The following is a 14,123-nucleotide window of genomic DNA, read 5'->3' as shown; positions in this document are numbered from 1 at the left end:
AAACAAATAGACACATACACATTACTTTAAAAGAACAAATACTGAATCGGGGCTGCTGTACGCCTGCAATCCCAGCAGTTGGGAGTCTGAGGCAGATGGACTAAAGATTAGCCTGGGCGACACAATGAGAACTGTCCTCTAAAATAACAGAACTATCACACATTTTTCTTGGGATCACCCATCGTAACAATAAGAAAGTGTCACTGTTTTAACAAAATCTGAGTAAATTTCATTTGCTGGGATGTTTCCTTACCTTCTGTTGTCTTTCCAGTCTGCCACCTCAAGTTCCAAAGTGCCTGTGAAGTGACGCGTGTGCAACACAGGCATCAGTCCCCCCAGCGTATGGAGGTGACCACACAAGTAAGCTGTGGCCGAACTAAACAATGAAAAATAAAGAGGGTGAATGAACAGATGCATGCCAAATTAAACAGAAACTCTCTTCAAGCCAGGCGTGGTGGTGCATACCTTTAATCCCAGCACTCGGGAGGCAGAGGCAGGTGGATCTCTGTGATTTTGAGGCCAGCCTGGTCTACAAAGTGAGTCCAGGACAGCCAGCACTCTTATACAGAGAAACCCTGTCCTGAAAACAAAATAAGACAGAACAAAACAAAACAAAAACAAAGACAAAAAAAAAAAAAGAAAGAAAGAAAGAAAGAAAAAAAGAAAGAAACTCTCTTCAGAAAAGCAAGTGGGCTCAGCAATGGGAAATGACCATGACCAGAAACAGTCTGTCTCACCTCATTACTGTCCGGATCCCTGGGGATGGAGACAGGATGGTAGATGTTGTAAAGTGTCCAAACCAAATTGACTGGTTGCTCTGACTACTTTTCTTAGAGAATGATAAGAGTTCCTCCATCTGTTTCTGAAATGGGAGAAAAACAGAAGGATCTTTAAACTGGGGCTCAGGCTAAAATCCAATGCCAACAGGTTAAACATTTCCCCTAAAGTTTATAACAATAATCACATTGTCTCTGTGGTTCCAATTCTATTAGGTAATGACTGGATTGCTGTCAGTTTGAAACTCTGCTGATAGAAAACCAATTACTTCCCAGCAACCACATGGTAGCTCACAACCATCTACACTGAAATCTGATGTCCTCTTCTAGCATGCAGGTGTATGTGCTGATAGAGCATTCATACATATAAAATTAAATAAAATCTTAAAAAAAAATATGTTTAAGCCAGGCGTGGTGGCTCATGCCTCTAATCCCAGCACCGGGGAGCCAGAGGCAGGCGGCTTGCTGTGAGGTCAAGGCCAGCCTGGTCTACAAAGCGAGTCCAGGACCACCAAGGCTAACAGAGAGACCCTGTCTTGAAAAAAAATAAAAGAAAGAAAACCAATCACTTCTGAAGGTGGACCCTACAAGAAAACTTTCTAGGGTGGTAGACATGTCCTAAGGCTTGACTGAATGAAAGTTAAAACAGCAAACACATTTGCAAATTCTTCAAACACTTAAAATGAGCATATTTTACTATATGTAAAACACCCCATGACAATGACTTCAAATCATAATTTGCACATACATAATATACATTTATAGTATCTGTAATATACTTACAACAATGAATTTCTGGGCCTTACCCTCAGGATTTCTGGTTTGGTAAACTGGGGTAAGGCTAAGAAGACTAAGAGGCTGGACAGATGCTCAGTGGCTAAGTGCACTTATTGCCCTTGAAGGGGACCTGGGCTCAGTTACCAGCACCCACACGATGGTTCACAACCATTTGTAACAGTTCCAGAAGATGGGACAGCCTCTTCTGGCTCCCATGGGCATTGCATGTACATAGTGCACATACATACATGCAGGCAAAACATTCATATATATATAAGACAAAATAAATAAATCTAAAATAATAACAAAAGACCAGGGATTCTGCATTAGGTAACAGTACAACTGATTTTTATGTATGTGATCTATGCATTGTATCGTTAAGACTCTAGTCTAAGAAAGGAAAAAAAAAAAAAGATTAACTATAAACTCACCAGCTCACTAAAGGCACTTGGTAATTAGGAAACAAAATATAACTTATCCTGTGTTCTTTATCTCTAGAACCTTCACATAACTCAGGACCTCTTTCAGCCCTTGGTAAATCCTGTTACTCACTATAGTTTGTTTCTATTCTGACCGCATGCTCTAACACTGGATGAAACACTCAGGGTCTTACTGGGTCTTATCACTTATAACCAGGCACATGTGTTTCGTGTAAGAACATGTGCTCATCAAATAAGGAACTGGCTGGCACCTGCTGTGCTGAGACATAACAAGAGACTCTCAGACATGCCTTTATAAATGACAATTTTTCACTTAGCTTTGCCAAAATGCTTGAGTTGTTCTCTTATTAGAAAAAATATAGACCACTAATTAGTATTAGCAATTGTGGGTATTTAACAATATAGCATATAGTATACCAAGCTATATGCTCTGTACCTTGCTAAATACAGCCTATATTTAATATGTATTTTCAAAAAATGTTTGCTAAATAAATATAAAAAGCGAAGTGCTTCCTTCTCAACTTTTGGGATAAGAATAGTGACAACAGTAACAATTCTGTAGTAGCTAGTAGCTTCTAGACATATTTGTAACCACAGTACAAATTTTCTGGAGCATCTCTAGATAAGAACATGGTTACTTAAGATAACTAAATGATCCAAATATGTTCAATAAAAAAACAAAAACAGGTAAGCTCCAAAGGGAAGTGAACATTTCAAGTCTTACCTCATCTAAAATTCCAAAGAAATTATAGGGTCTCTTAGGCCCTGGCCTCTGGGTGGCATCCACAGAGATGAAAGAATAGTTGCCAAAGGGAGTGCTGTGGACATAATGGAAAGAGCCGTCCTTACGCACAGCAGAGTACTTCCTAGAAAATACAGACAGGAAGGCTTTAGTGCAGGAGTTCAGAGTGACTTTCATGTTAGAATAGTAGTAAAGGCTCATTAAGAAAAAACTCGTCCAGACAAGAGAATAGATTCTCTGGCCCAAACAGAAGCCAAACGTTTCAGCTGGGTGGGGTCAGTCATCTCTATCCAAGGGACCACTCCTGGGAAACCATGCTAAAATGCTTCCCCACTATTTATTTGTTTGCTTGTTTGGGGTGTTTTTTATTTGTTTGTTTGTTCTTTAGACAGGATCTCACTGTTCCTCACCCCTGACTGTCCTGGAACTCATTCTGTAGACCAGGCTGTTCTCAAACTCAGAGATCCGCCTGCCTCTGCCTCTAAGTGCTGGGATTGAAGGCATGGGCCACTATATCTGATTTTGGGTAATTTCTTCTTTAATGAGATAACTGTATTTTTGCTTCCCAGGATTTCCAATGCTCAGTGCAATCACTAGTAGCCATCATCTGCTCGACTGAGGCCCTGGGTCAGAAATGTACAACTTTCCTTTTTTGTTTGTGTGTGTGTGTGTGTGTGTGTGTGTGTGTGTGTGTGTGTGTGTATCCTCGGTTGATCTGGACTCTCTTTGTAGATCAGGCTGGCCTTGAACTCAAAGCAATCCATCTACCTCTACCTCCCGAGTGCTGGGATTAAAGGCATGAGCCACCATATCTGGCCTCCATTTCCTTTCTTAGTCTCTTTCCTTTGGATGCTGGCCAGAACCTAAGGATGCTCTTCCTGATCCTTTGGATTCCTGACTCTTTGTCTAACGTTCACTTCCCCATCATCCAAATGTGTGTGTCCACCAGGTGTCTGACCATCATGGAGGCCTAAATGGCATGGCTTTTTCCTTCTTTTCTCCATATTCTTCCAGGCAACTGCTGAGATTTACAGCCTGCCTGCCCTGAGTGTTTTTCTTTTAAACCATAACAAAATTGTCCCTGAGCTTTAAAAAAAAAAAAAAAGATTTTCTGATCTAAAAGAGAAATTCACTAAACTACGTGCTCACAAAGGGTTACATTTCAACAATTTTCTCTCATTATCTCCAAGGACTCATTTAACTTAATGAATCCAGGACAAAACACAAAGTCACCAAAGTGCTGGTGGTGATTATTTTAAACAGTCCCATAAACATTCACAAAGAAACAAATCAGAGTCCAGTGAGCTATTACTTATCAATCTCTAAAAATGTCATTCGGGACTAGAGAAAATGGCTCAGTGATTTAGAGTGCAGCGCTCGGGAGGCAGAGGCAGGCGGATCTCTGTGAGTTCAAGGCCAGCCTGGTCTACAAAGCAAGTCCAGGACAGCCAAGGATACACAGAGAAATCTCGAAAAACCAAACCAGACTGGTCTTGTGGAGGAGCCTAGTCAGTGCCCAGCACTTGTGCCAAGCGCCTCACTAGAGCCAGTTATAGCAGCCACAGAGGAGCCAACATGCCCTTCTGGAGTCCACAAGCACCTGTACTCCAGTGCTCGTACCCTCAACTATTAGCACCTATGTGGTGACTCACAGTTTCCTGTAGCCCCATCTCCGTGTAATTTTTACTCCTTCTTCTGACCTCTGTAGAGCATCAAGTGTGCACATGGTACACAAATGTCCGTGCAGACAAAACACTCATACACACAAATAACATTAATTAAATAAACAACAACAACAAAAACTTCAGCAGCCTGGCAGAGTGGCTACACAGCCAGGGCTATACAGAGAAACTCTGTCTCAAAAAAAATCAATAAACAAACAAATAAATAAAACTTCAATGAGGATTAGCAATGTAGTTCAATAGTAGCAAGCCTTGGATTGGCAAAAGAGGAAAAAAAAAATAGTGAGAGGTTACTTCATACATATCAGAAGTCTGGAAGCCGTGGTATGGGGAGATCCAGAAGGAATTTGCTTCCTGAAATGGGCCTAAAGAAGCTCATTCTGTAAGAAAGGCTTTCAAGATAAATCATCAGGCTAAGAGGAAACTGTTAGTTTAGAATCATGTGTGTAAATTTTTTGGTTTCTAAATTATATATTGGTGGCATATACAGTGTCCACATCCGATAACGAAGGTCCTCAGTACCTTAGGTATCAAGCATGTTCAGGTATCCATGAAGTTGGAGGCTGAAGAGTGGGAAGGATGTGCTAATACCATTATTTATTGAATAAACAAAAAAGAAAGCACAGACCCCCTGGAGGTACATTGGGGGGGCAGAGGTCCTTGAACTCACACAGACGCACTAAGAGAACCAGGAGAGAGAGTCAGCAACACAGCGCTAACGCCTCCGTGTAGGAGGTGAAACCAGATGCCTGCAGCCCACCCAGAAAGCTGAGAGTGGAAGTTGCTAACAACCTGGTGACCTTTTTGCTATCTGAAGGGACAGACCTCATCAAAATTCCAGACTCTTCCTCCCTAGACCATTACCCATCCTTAAGGGGGATGTCACATGTACTTTCCTAGGCCTGTTATCTGTAGACCCCACCCTCATGGTCACATGTACTCTGTAAAAGAGTCTCTATGTGGTCACACCTTACGCTTTATTGTGCACCTGAAATTGGACTGGTTGGACTGATTATTGCCTAGAAACTTCTCCCCAAATTATACTGATTTTATTCTTTTATTTATTTTATTTTTTTTTTTTTTTTTAGTTTTTTGAGACAGGGTTTCTTTGTGTAACCTTGGCTGTCCTGGACTCACTTTGTAGACCAGGCTGGCTTCGAACTCACAGAATTCCACCTGCCTTTTCCTCCCGAGTGCTGGGATTAAAGGCAGGCGCCACCACTACCCAGCTTATACTGATTTTAAATATGCTGACAATGAACTGCCTGGCATTAAACTCTCCAAAGTCTGATCCAGGTTGACAAAGTCAATCTGCACGAGGTTTTCATTCTTATCTCTTCATGTGGTTCGCTTCCCTCTATGACACCTGCAGGGACGCCCTCAGAGGCACACCTATGTTATTCAAATTTCAGAACCTTATTAAAAAATAGGTATCTTTTATCTAAGTGTCTTACATAATAGCTTAATACCTAAGACTTAGAAACAAACTTTCAAATTTTAATGTACACATTTAAAGTTATATTTAAGCAAGAATAGACATCCAATATAAAGTAAATACATTATCATAAACATTATAATTAATAGTCAAAAGTTTTTCCAAGCTAGCTGGCCATTACATGGCCTGTTTGTAATCTGAGTACTCCTGAGGATCCTGCCTTTGAGGCCAGTCTAGGCTTCAGAGCAGGAAGCCTACATCCCCTAGAAAAAAAAAGGTGGGGGGAGGGCTGGAAAATGATGGCTCAGTTACCCAAATGCCTGCCATACAATCATGAGGACCTAATTTGGATCCCCAACACCCACTTAAAAGCTGAGCTAGCTGGCATGTGCCTGTAACCCCAGTGCTGGGAGAGTGGAGATAGGAGAGTGTATGGAGCTCATTGGCCAACCACTCTAACCAACTGGTGATGTCAGAGTTCAGTGAGAGACTGTTTCAAAAATCAGGGTGTAGAATGATAGAGGAAGACTGTTGCTGAAAAACTTTGACCACTGCATGCCAAACACACACAATATACACATACATTACACACACAAAGTAACTCCTGTTATCTCAGATCTTGGAGATTGGGGCAGAAGGATCAGTTGTTCAAGGCCAGCCTGGGCCACATAAGGCCCTAAAAACAAAATTAAAGCCAGGTGTGGTGGTGTATGCCTTTAATCTCAGCACTCAGGAGGCAGAGACAGGCAGATCTTTATGAGTTCCAGGCCAGCCAAAGCTACACAGTGAGGCCCTCTCCCAAAACAAACAAACAAACAAACACATAAACACACAAACAAACAATTAGACAAAATAATTTAAACAAGGTGAACTAGTTTTATTGCTCTTCTTCTTGGTAATTTAAAAACTTTCTATTTCAGCATTTTATTACACATTAGAAATTATATTTGGGTTTTTTGTTGTTTTTGTTTTGTTTTGTTTGTTTTTGCTTAATTTGCTTTAGCTACTGCTCAGTACATGGCGATCTTTAAGTATTGCTGTTTCTTACGTTTTTGACACATTAAAATCTGTCTTGGACTTAGGAGAGGCCCGTTGCTCTACATATTGAGTTCTAGGCCAGCCAAGGTTGTACTATATAGTCTAAAAAACCAAAAGAAACACTGCCTTGGGCTGAGGATGTTGCTCAGGGGTAAACACTTGCTTAACATAAGCAAGGCCTTGGGTTCAATGTTTATACTGAACTTTTTAAAAAAATCTGTCAAATAAATTAACTACTTGAATACAGTGTCTAAGTATCTGATGTTAACCTTCCTTTCTTCTTTCCAGACACGGTCTCACTATGTAGCTCTAACTTTCCTGGAACTCACTATGCAGACCAGGCTGGTCTCAAAATCAGAGAGATTCTTTACCTCTGGGATTAAATGTGTGCATCACCATTGCAGGTTTGCACAAGGCCCTGGGTTCAATACCCAGCACAACAATGAAAACCTGGAGGAAAGCCTCGGCACTTTATTATAAATATATCCCTGGCAACTATTCTGCACACTCAAGTTTGAAAACAAATGGAATAGACTTGCAACTATAACCCATCTCTCTCTTTTTTTTATTAATTTATTCATATTACATCTCGATTGTTAGCCCTTCCCCTGTTTCCTCCCATTCTTCCCTCCCTCCCATTTCTCCCTTTCTCCCCTTCCCTATGTCTGACTGAGGGAGACCTCCTCCCCCTATATATGCTCTCAGAATATCAAGTCTCTTCTTGGTAACTAGCTATCCTTCCTCTGAGTGCCACCATCTCTTAAGAACCCATCTGTACTCAGCTGGGTGGTGGTGCAACACTTTCATCCCAGCACTCAGGAGGCAGAGGCAAGTGAATCTCTGTGAGTTCGAGGCTAGCCTGCTCTACTGAAGGAGTTCCAAGACAGCCAGGGTTATACAGTGAGACCCTTTCTCAAAACAAACAAAGAACACCAAAAAGAGAAAGAAAGAAAGAAAAAGAATGTCTCCACTCTTTTTATAAGGCTGTCTCTGTGTCTGTCCTATGCTGGGCTCTACTATCCCAGAGACCACCCAACTAGTGAAGAGCTTCTAACCAATTCTTAGCACTTGATTAAATGACAAAGCAGACAACGCCTCAATACCTTAGAGCTGAAAGGGAAATTGCAAACATAAGAAGCATCTCAACACACTGAAACGAGAGACTGCTTCTACCACAGAGGTTCCTTGGCAGATCACACTCAAGACATAAAGAAAAGGTAATGCTTATATTAATCAGATGAATGGATAAAACAGCCATGGGTGACCACAGATCTCTGTGGCCACTCCAGAGGCTGCCAGAATTAATATCTCAGTATTCTGAAAACCACTGACCTCAGCAGTCCAGTTATACAAGCCCTGATCTAAACACTTCAACTATGTACCAACTTCAACTAAAGGAATTAAAGGAAGCTGGGAACGGTGGCGCACACCCCTAATCCTAGCATTCCCAAGGTAGAGGCAGGCAGATCTCTGAGTTCCAGGCCATCCCTGCTTGATCTATACAGTGAGACTCTATTTCAAATAAATAAAGGACTAGGAAAGAGAGAGCCAGGCATGACGGCTCAAGCCTGTACTCTTAGTACATATGAGGCGACGGCAGGAAGGAGAATCACAAGTTTTAGGTCAACCTGGGTGACAGAGCAAAAGCCAAAAAGTATCAAAGCAGAGAAAAGTATTTTTTAAAAAAGGACTGATTGTAATACACACACACACACACACACACACACACACACACACACACACACACACACCCCTCGTTTTCTAAATTATCCAAAGTTCTTTATAAAATTATTTCATGTTAAAAATGATTTTATTCAGCTAGGTGGTGGTGGTGGTGGTGGCACATGCTTTTTATCCCAGCACTTGGAAGGCAGAGGCAGATAGGTATCTGAGTTCCAGGCTAGCCTGGTCTACAGAGTGAGTTCCAAGGCAGAGAAACCCTCTTTCACTGGATAGACTGTACCCTCCTTTTGACTATGTAGTAGTTGGCATTGTTCACCTTTAGGTACCTGTAATAATTGGTGATGCTCTCCAGACTTGGAATGTTATATGCATCTAAAAAAAAAAAAAGCAAACATTCATCGCTTTCTGTAACACTTTAAATAGCAAAGTAACACTCAACTGCATATTATAAAAACAGTAACTTCATTGAACTCAGATTATCTGGAAGTTTTAATGTATCAAGCACACTAAAGAATAGCAGATACATTGTAATTTTGTTCAGAACAAGTCAATTTGAAAGTTCTAAGACTAGAGACTGTTGTTGCTACTTACCTGGAACTTGCTACGTAGCTCATCTTGGCCAGCCTGCCTCACCCTACCTAGTGCTGAGAGGGTAGGCATGTGCTGCTGTTTTAATCATGGGATTATAGAGTCAGAAAGAAAGAAATCCATGCCTGATCTACACAACCATAACAAGTGTTTCTAAACAGAGTCTCCAGGCTGGCCCGGAACTCCCTATGCTAGAGAGAATGACCTTGCATCTGTCTGTCTGTGATGCTCCAGCCTCTACCTCAGGAATGCCGCTACATCCAGTATGCGGTTTTTGGGATCAAACCACGTGCCTCATGCATACTAGGTAAGCACTCTACCAACTAACTGAGCTATATTCTCAGTCCTATAGATTTTGACGAATCCCTAGGATTTGACCACAATAAAAATACATAGCAGTTCGATGACACTCAAATTTTTCTTAATGCCTTTAAAATCAGTTTCTCCTCCTGTCCCTAACTCTGGCAACCACAACCTGTCACCTGCCTATAGTTTCACCTTTTCCTAAATGTCATATATATGGTAACTCAATGTAGGGTTTTTATTTTTATTTTATGTGCATTGGTGTGAAGGTATCAGATCCCCTGGAAATGGAGTTACAAACAGTTGTCAGCTGCCATGTGGATGCTGGGAATTGAACCTGGACCTCTGGAAAAGCAGCCAGTGCTCTTAACCACTGAGCCATCTCTTCAGCCCCTGTAGAATTGTTTTTATTTTAATTTTTATTTTATTTATGTTACCATTTTAAACATTTACCCACAAGAATTTCTGAACTCTTTCTTCCATGTAAATAAGAAAATGCCATACCAACTTTCCTCAATATTTGGGGGTTTCCTTCTTTCTTTTTTTGAGACAGGGTCTTGCTACATAGCCTGGCTGACCTAGAATTTGCTATATAAACTAGGCTGGCACAGAAATACACCTGCCTCTGAAGTTTTAATACAATAGGTTATAGCTGTGCATAAGAGATGTGGCCCTCACTAGACCTAAGCTTATGTTACAATTTCCTATTTTATAACACACACACACACACACACACACACACACACACACACACACACATTATTCCATTCTGCTCTTGGCCTTTACCATGATTTCCTTTGATATCCAGCCACTTGGTTTTTTCCATGACTCTTGTCTTCTTCAGAATTCTCTGGTAAGTTTGCCATTCTACCTCATGTTGTCTGGATCCCAAGCGTTCCTTTGTTTTGGCATCTGTCAGATCTCCTGTGGGTTTACACAGAATTGATCTGAAATGTAAAATAAACTCCAGGAGGCTCAAACAAACAAACAAGCCTGCTGAGGGAACACAGATTCTTTCTTTCTTTCTTTTTTCCTTTTTTCTTTTTTTCTTTTTCTTTTTCTTTCTTTCTTTTTTTTTTTTTTTTTTTTTTGGTTTTTCGAGGCAGGGTTTCTCTGTGCAGCCTTGGCTGTCCTGGACTCCCTTTGTAGACCAGGTTGGCCCAAACACAGAGAGATCCGCCTGCCTCTGCCTCTGCCTCTGCCTCCCAAGTGCTAGGATTAAAGGCATATGCCAACACACCCAGCAGAACACAGATTCTTAAACTATTCAGCACACATACATAAAATCAATTTTGAATCCACATACGACCTATGTCCAAAACAAGCCATTTAAACTAACAATATTGTCTCAGAAAGGACTCCATTATTATAGACAGGTTAGCAAGTGTTTATGTAGTCTATTGTGATTTTAGGAGTGGCGGGGGGGTGGGGGGGTGATGTCTTAAAGAGAACACTAGGATGGACTTGAAAAATGGCCCATTAGCAGCAACCACATGGTAGCTCACAACCATCTACAATGTGATCTGATGCCCTCTTCTAGCCTGCAGGTGTACATACAGGCAGACCATTATATACATAGTAAATAAATCTCTGTGTGTGTGTGTGTGTGTGTGTGTGTGTGTGTGTGTGTGTGAGAGAGAGAGAGAGAGAGAGAGAGAGAGAGAGAGAGAGAGAGAGAGAGAGAGACAGAGAGAGACAGAGACAGAGAGAGACAGAGATACAGACACACAGAGAGAGACAAAGAGAGAGACAGAGAGAGAGAGAGAGACTACAAAATTCACCAATAGACTAAATGAAATTCCTTTGTGAGTGTTGCAACATTCTGGCAAGTGCCTATTACCTATTGCAATAGTTGTTTTCCAAACCCTAATCAGGATTTATGCTGAGACCAAGCATAATTTCAGAGCAAAAACCAATATGGAAGATGTGATTTGAACAATAAATACCAAAGTTTTTAAGAAAGAAAACAGAGCACCTGAAGCAGGGATTTATTCATTATCTGAGGACTGACAATTCATCTTAACACTGGACATGTTTCAGAAGAGTGAGTAGCAGCTGAGCCAATAAATAGAACAGATACTCCTTGGAGCTTTTGCTATGTACCCTCCCAACCTTTAGGGGCACATGTGCACAGGTTTGAGGTCCAGGAAATGCAGTCCCGCGTCCTCAAACAACTGAAAACATAAGGTTAATCTCTTGGTACAGAAAACTTTAAGTCAGCAAAGGAAAGCTTTTGATTCCTGGTTAAAGGATTTTTTCTAATTCTCAAAGTCAGCGGGATATCAGCCAGAGCTATTATCACCATCAACACACACACACACACATACACACACACACACATACACACACCACAAATATGGCAGACAGCATCTGGTCAAAAGCATCACAAGCCTTATTCGTATTGCTTTGAGAAAATCTTGAGATGACAAAGCATTTAGCCTGGACCTGCCTCCATTATTCCCTGGTAAAGGCAATTACAAAGTCCCACTGCCTGTACCTCAAAGGTATCCCTGGCCTGCTGTGTTCAGCGTTCCCAACACCCCTAAGAGAATAGTTGTTGTCCATTCAGGACCACAGAACACCACCACCACAGCACAGAAACCCTCCCTACCGGTGGCCAGGACAAGAGCTGGTTGAATGATGTCAATAGTTTCCGAACAGAACTTCTCTAAGGCCAACGCTCTGCCTGGATCTTGAAACCTGCTCAGGTGAATGTCGGAAATCTGTCAAAAAGCAGCAGGCATTGGACAGAGACACATCTGAGTCAGGTAGAGGCGCACTGACAGAGGTGGCCCAGCAGCTCTCGGAAGAGGAAGGGAAAGAAAAAGATGCAGTAACGAACCCCGGGGAAGGAGCGAGCGCGGCACCCAGCTGACCCCCGTGCGGAATGCGACCGAGCCCGGTGCTGGGCTGAGCCTGCCGGCCGCTGTGCCCTCCCTAGCCACCCGCCGCATCACCTGCAGACCCCAGAAGATGTTGTGGGCGCCCGAGCCCGGGGCCGGGTGCGGCCTCAGGGACTCTCGGGGCTTCGGCTGCAGCGAGGACGGCCCAGCCAGGCCGTAGTGCTCCAGCAGCAGGGCGGCCAGCGCCGCCGTCGCCAGCCCCGCCACCACTCGGAGGGCCAGCACTCTCGCCATCGCGGCGCAGCCCGGGAGCGCTCCAGCCGGTACTTCCGGCCTCTATGGCCGCCCACTGCCGACGCCGACGCCGCTCGTCGCCTCAGCCCAGGCCTCCGCGGCTCTGCCGCCCGGCTCCCCGGCGTTCGCTAATGAAGTGAGGACAAGAGGAGCAAAGCGAGGGGGTGGCAGGGAAGCAGCACGCCACCTGGCTCCTCCAGGGTCTGACATCCCTGACCTCCACCTCTCCACCTGTAAAGCGAGGTTAATGATACCTTCCGTGCGTGCTGAGTGCTTGTGAGAATCAAAATATGTATGAGGACGCCTCATAAAGTACAAATGCGACAGGTGGCTCACTCTGGCCCCTTCTGGAATAATATAACCCCACAGGATTTCTTATCTTGTGGAAATTATCTTTTTCCTTAACCCGATTTTATATGTACTCGTTTATATGGTATTTGTGGGCCTGTAGTATGCCTGTCTGCTATAGGCCGAGAGTAGGGGAATTAGCTTCTGGTCCCGGCCTTAATTTATCTAACCATTCCCTTATTGTTGGCTTTCAACTCTTTATTATGCACTGCTATTTAGATTAAACATTTTCATACAAAGAGTGCTTTTAAAAATCTTTATTTCCCGCCTTTAATCCCAGCACTCAGGAAGCAGAGGCAGGCGGATCTCTGTAAATTGGAGGCCAGCCTGGTCTACAAGGTGAGTGCAGGACAGCCAAGGCTACACAGAGAAACCCTGTCTCGAAAAACTAAATCAAACCAAACCAAAAGTTTATTTCTTTGGGGATATATTGTCAGTGTTGTACTTTATGCAAATTTCAATTGGCTCAACATCTCTGGAATATAAGTCATTGATATAAACAGAAAACCTGAGAAGCACATGAGTTTGGCTCCCACCCCTACTTTAAAAGGCGCCATCACCATCTCCGGGGAATACAATGTCCTCTCTGGTCTCTGTACACAATGCACTGGATTGCACAAACCCACCTTCAAACACACATACAATTAAGTACAAAAATAAAATATGTTTAGGTGGGTGTGGTGGCACATACCTTCAATGTCAGCACTTGGGAGACAGAAGCAAGCAGATCTCTGTGAGTTCAGAGGCCAGTTTGTTCTACATAATGAGTTCTAGGACAGCCAGGGCTATGTAGGGAGACCCTGTCTCAAAAACAAAATAAATATAAAACATTTTAAAGTATTTATCTGAATTTTATGTGTATGAGTGTTTTGCCTGCATGTATGTCTGTGTACCATGTGTGTGCAGTGCCCATGGAGGCCATAAGAGGGCACCCTTCAAACTGCAGATTATTGTGAACTACTATGATGTAGGTGCTGAGAGCTGCAGCTCAGTCAGTCCTCTGCAAGAGCTACAAGTACTCAACCACTAAGGCATCTCTTCAGCCCCTAAAAACAACACGCTAAAAAAATTTAAACTGTAAAAGGACAAGAAAAACATTAGAAACAATCTACAGTAAAATTTCCATAATACAAACCTTTAAAATAAGCTAAGCATAGTGGCCCAGGCCTTTAAC

At 42.6% G+C, this 14,123-nt stretch overlaps 1 protein-coding gene across 5 annotated transcripts in view; it reads right to left on the bottom strand.

The window, feature by feature from the left end:
• Window positions 1–12,636, bottom strand: part of Tmem62 (transmembrane protein 62) — a 35,557-nt gene extending 22,921 nt beyond the window's left edge. The window contains exons 1-7 of one of the 5 annotated variants that reach the window (XM_051144473.1): window positions 12,422–12,636; window positions 12,076–12,187; window positions 10,251–10,388; window positions 8,900–8,945; window positions 2,718–2,859; window positions 738–862; window positions 254–376 (exon numbers count right to left, since the gene is read on the bottom strand). In XM_051144473.1, coding sequence (XP_051000430.1) covers window positions 254–376; window positions 738–862; window positions 2,718–2,859; window positions 8,900–8,945; window positions 10,251–10,388; window positions 12,076–12,187; window positions 12,422–12,601 — 866 coding nt within the window. In that variant the 5' untranslated portion in view covers window positions 12,602–12,636. Of the gene's footprint in view, window positions 1–253; window positions 377–737; window positions 863–2,717; window positions 2,860–8,899; window positions 8,946–10,250; window positions 10,389–12,075; window positions 12,188–12,421 lie in introns of those variants that run through there. The other 4 variants (XM_051144471.1, XM_051144474.1, XM_051144475.1 and 1 more) reach the window with 4 other exon arrangements.
• Window positions 12,637–14,123: the final 1,487 nt, after the last annotated feature.

This window comes from Acomys russatus, chromosome 4 (genome assembly GCF_903995435.1).
Source record: "Acomys russatus chromosome 4, mAcoRus1.1, whole genome shotgun sequence".
Lineage (NCBI taxonomy): Eukaryota > Metazoa > Chordata > Mammalia > Rodentia > Muridae > Acomys > Acomys russatus.
This window is presented reverse-complemented; position numbering and strand designations above follow the sequence as displayed.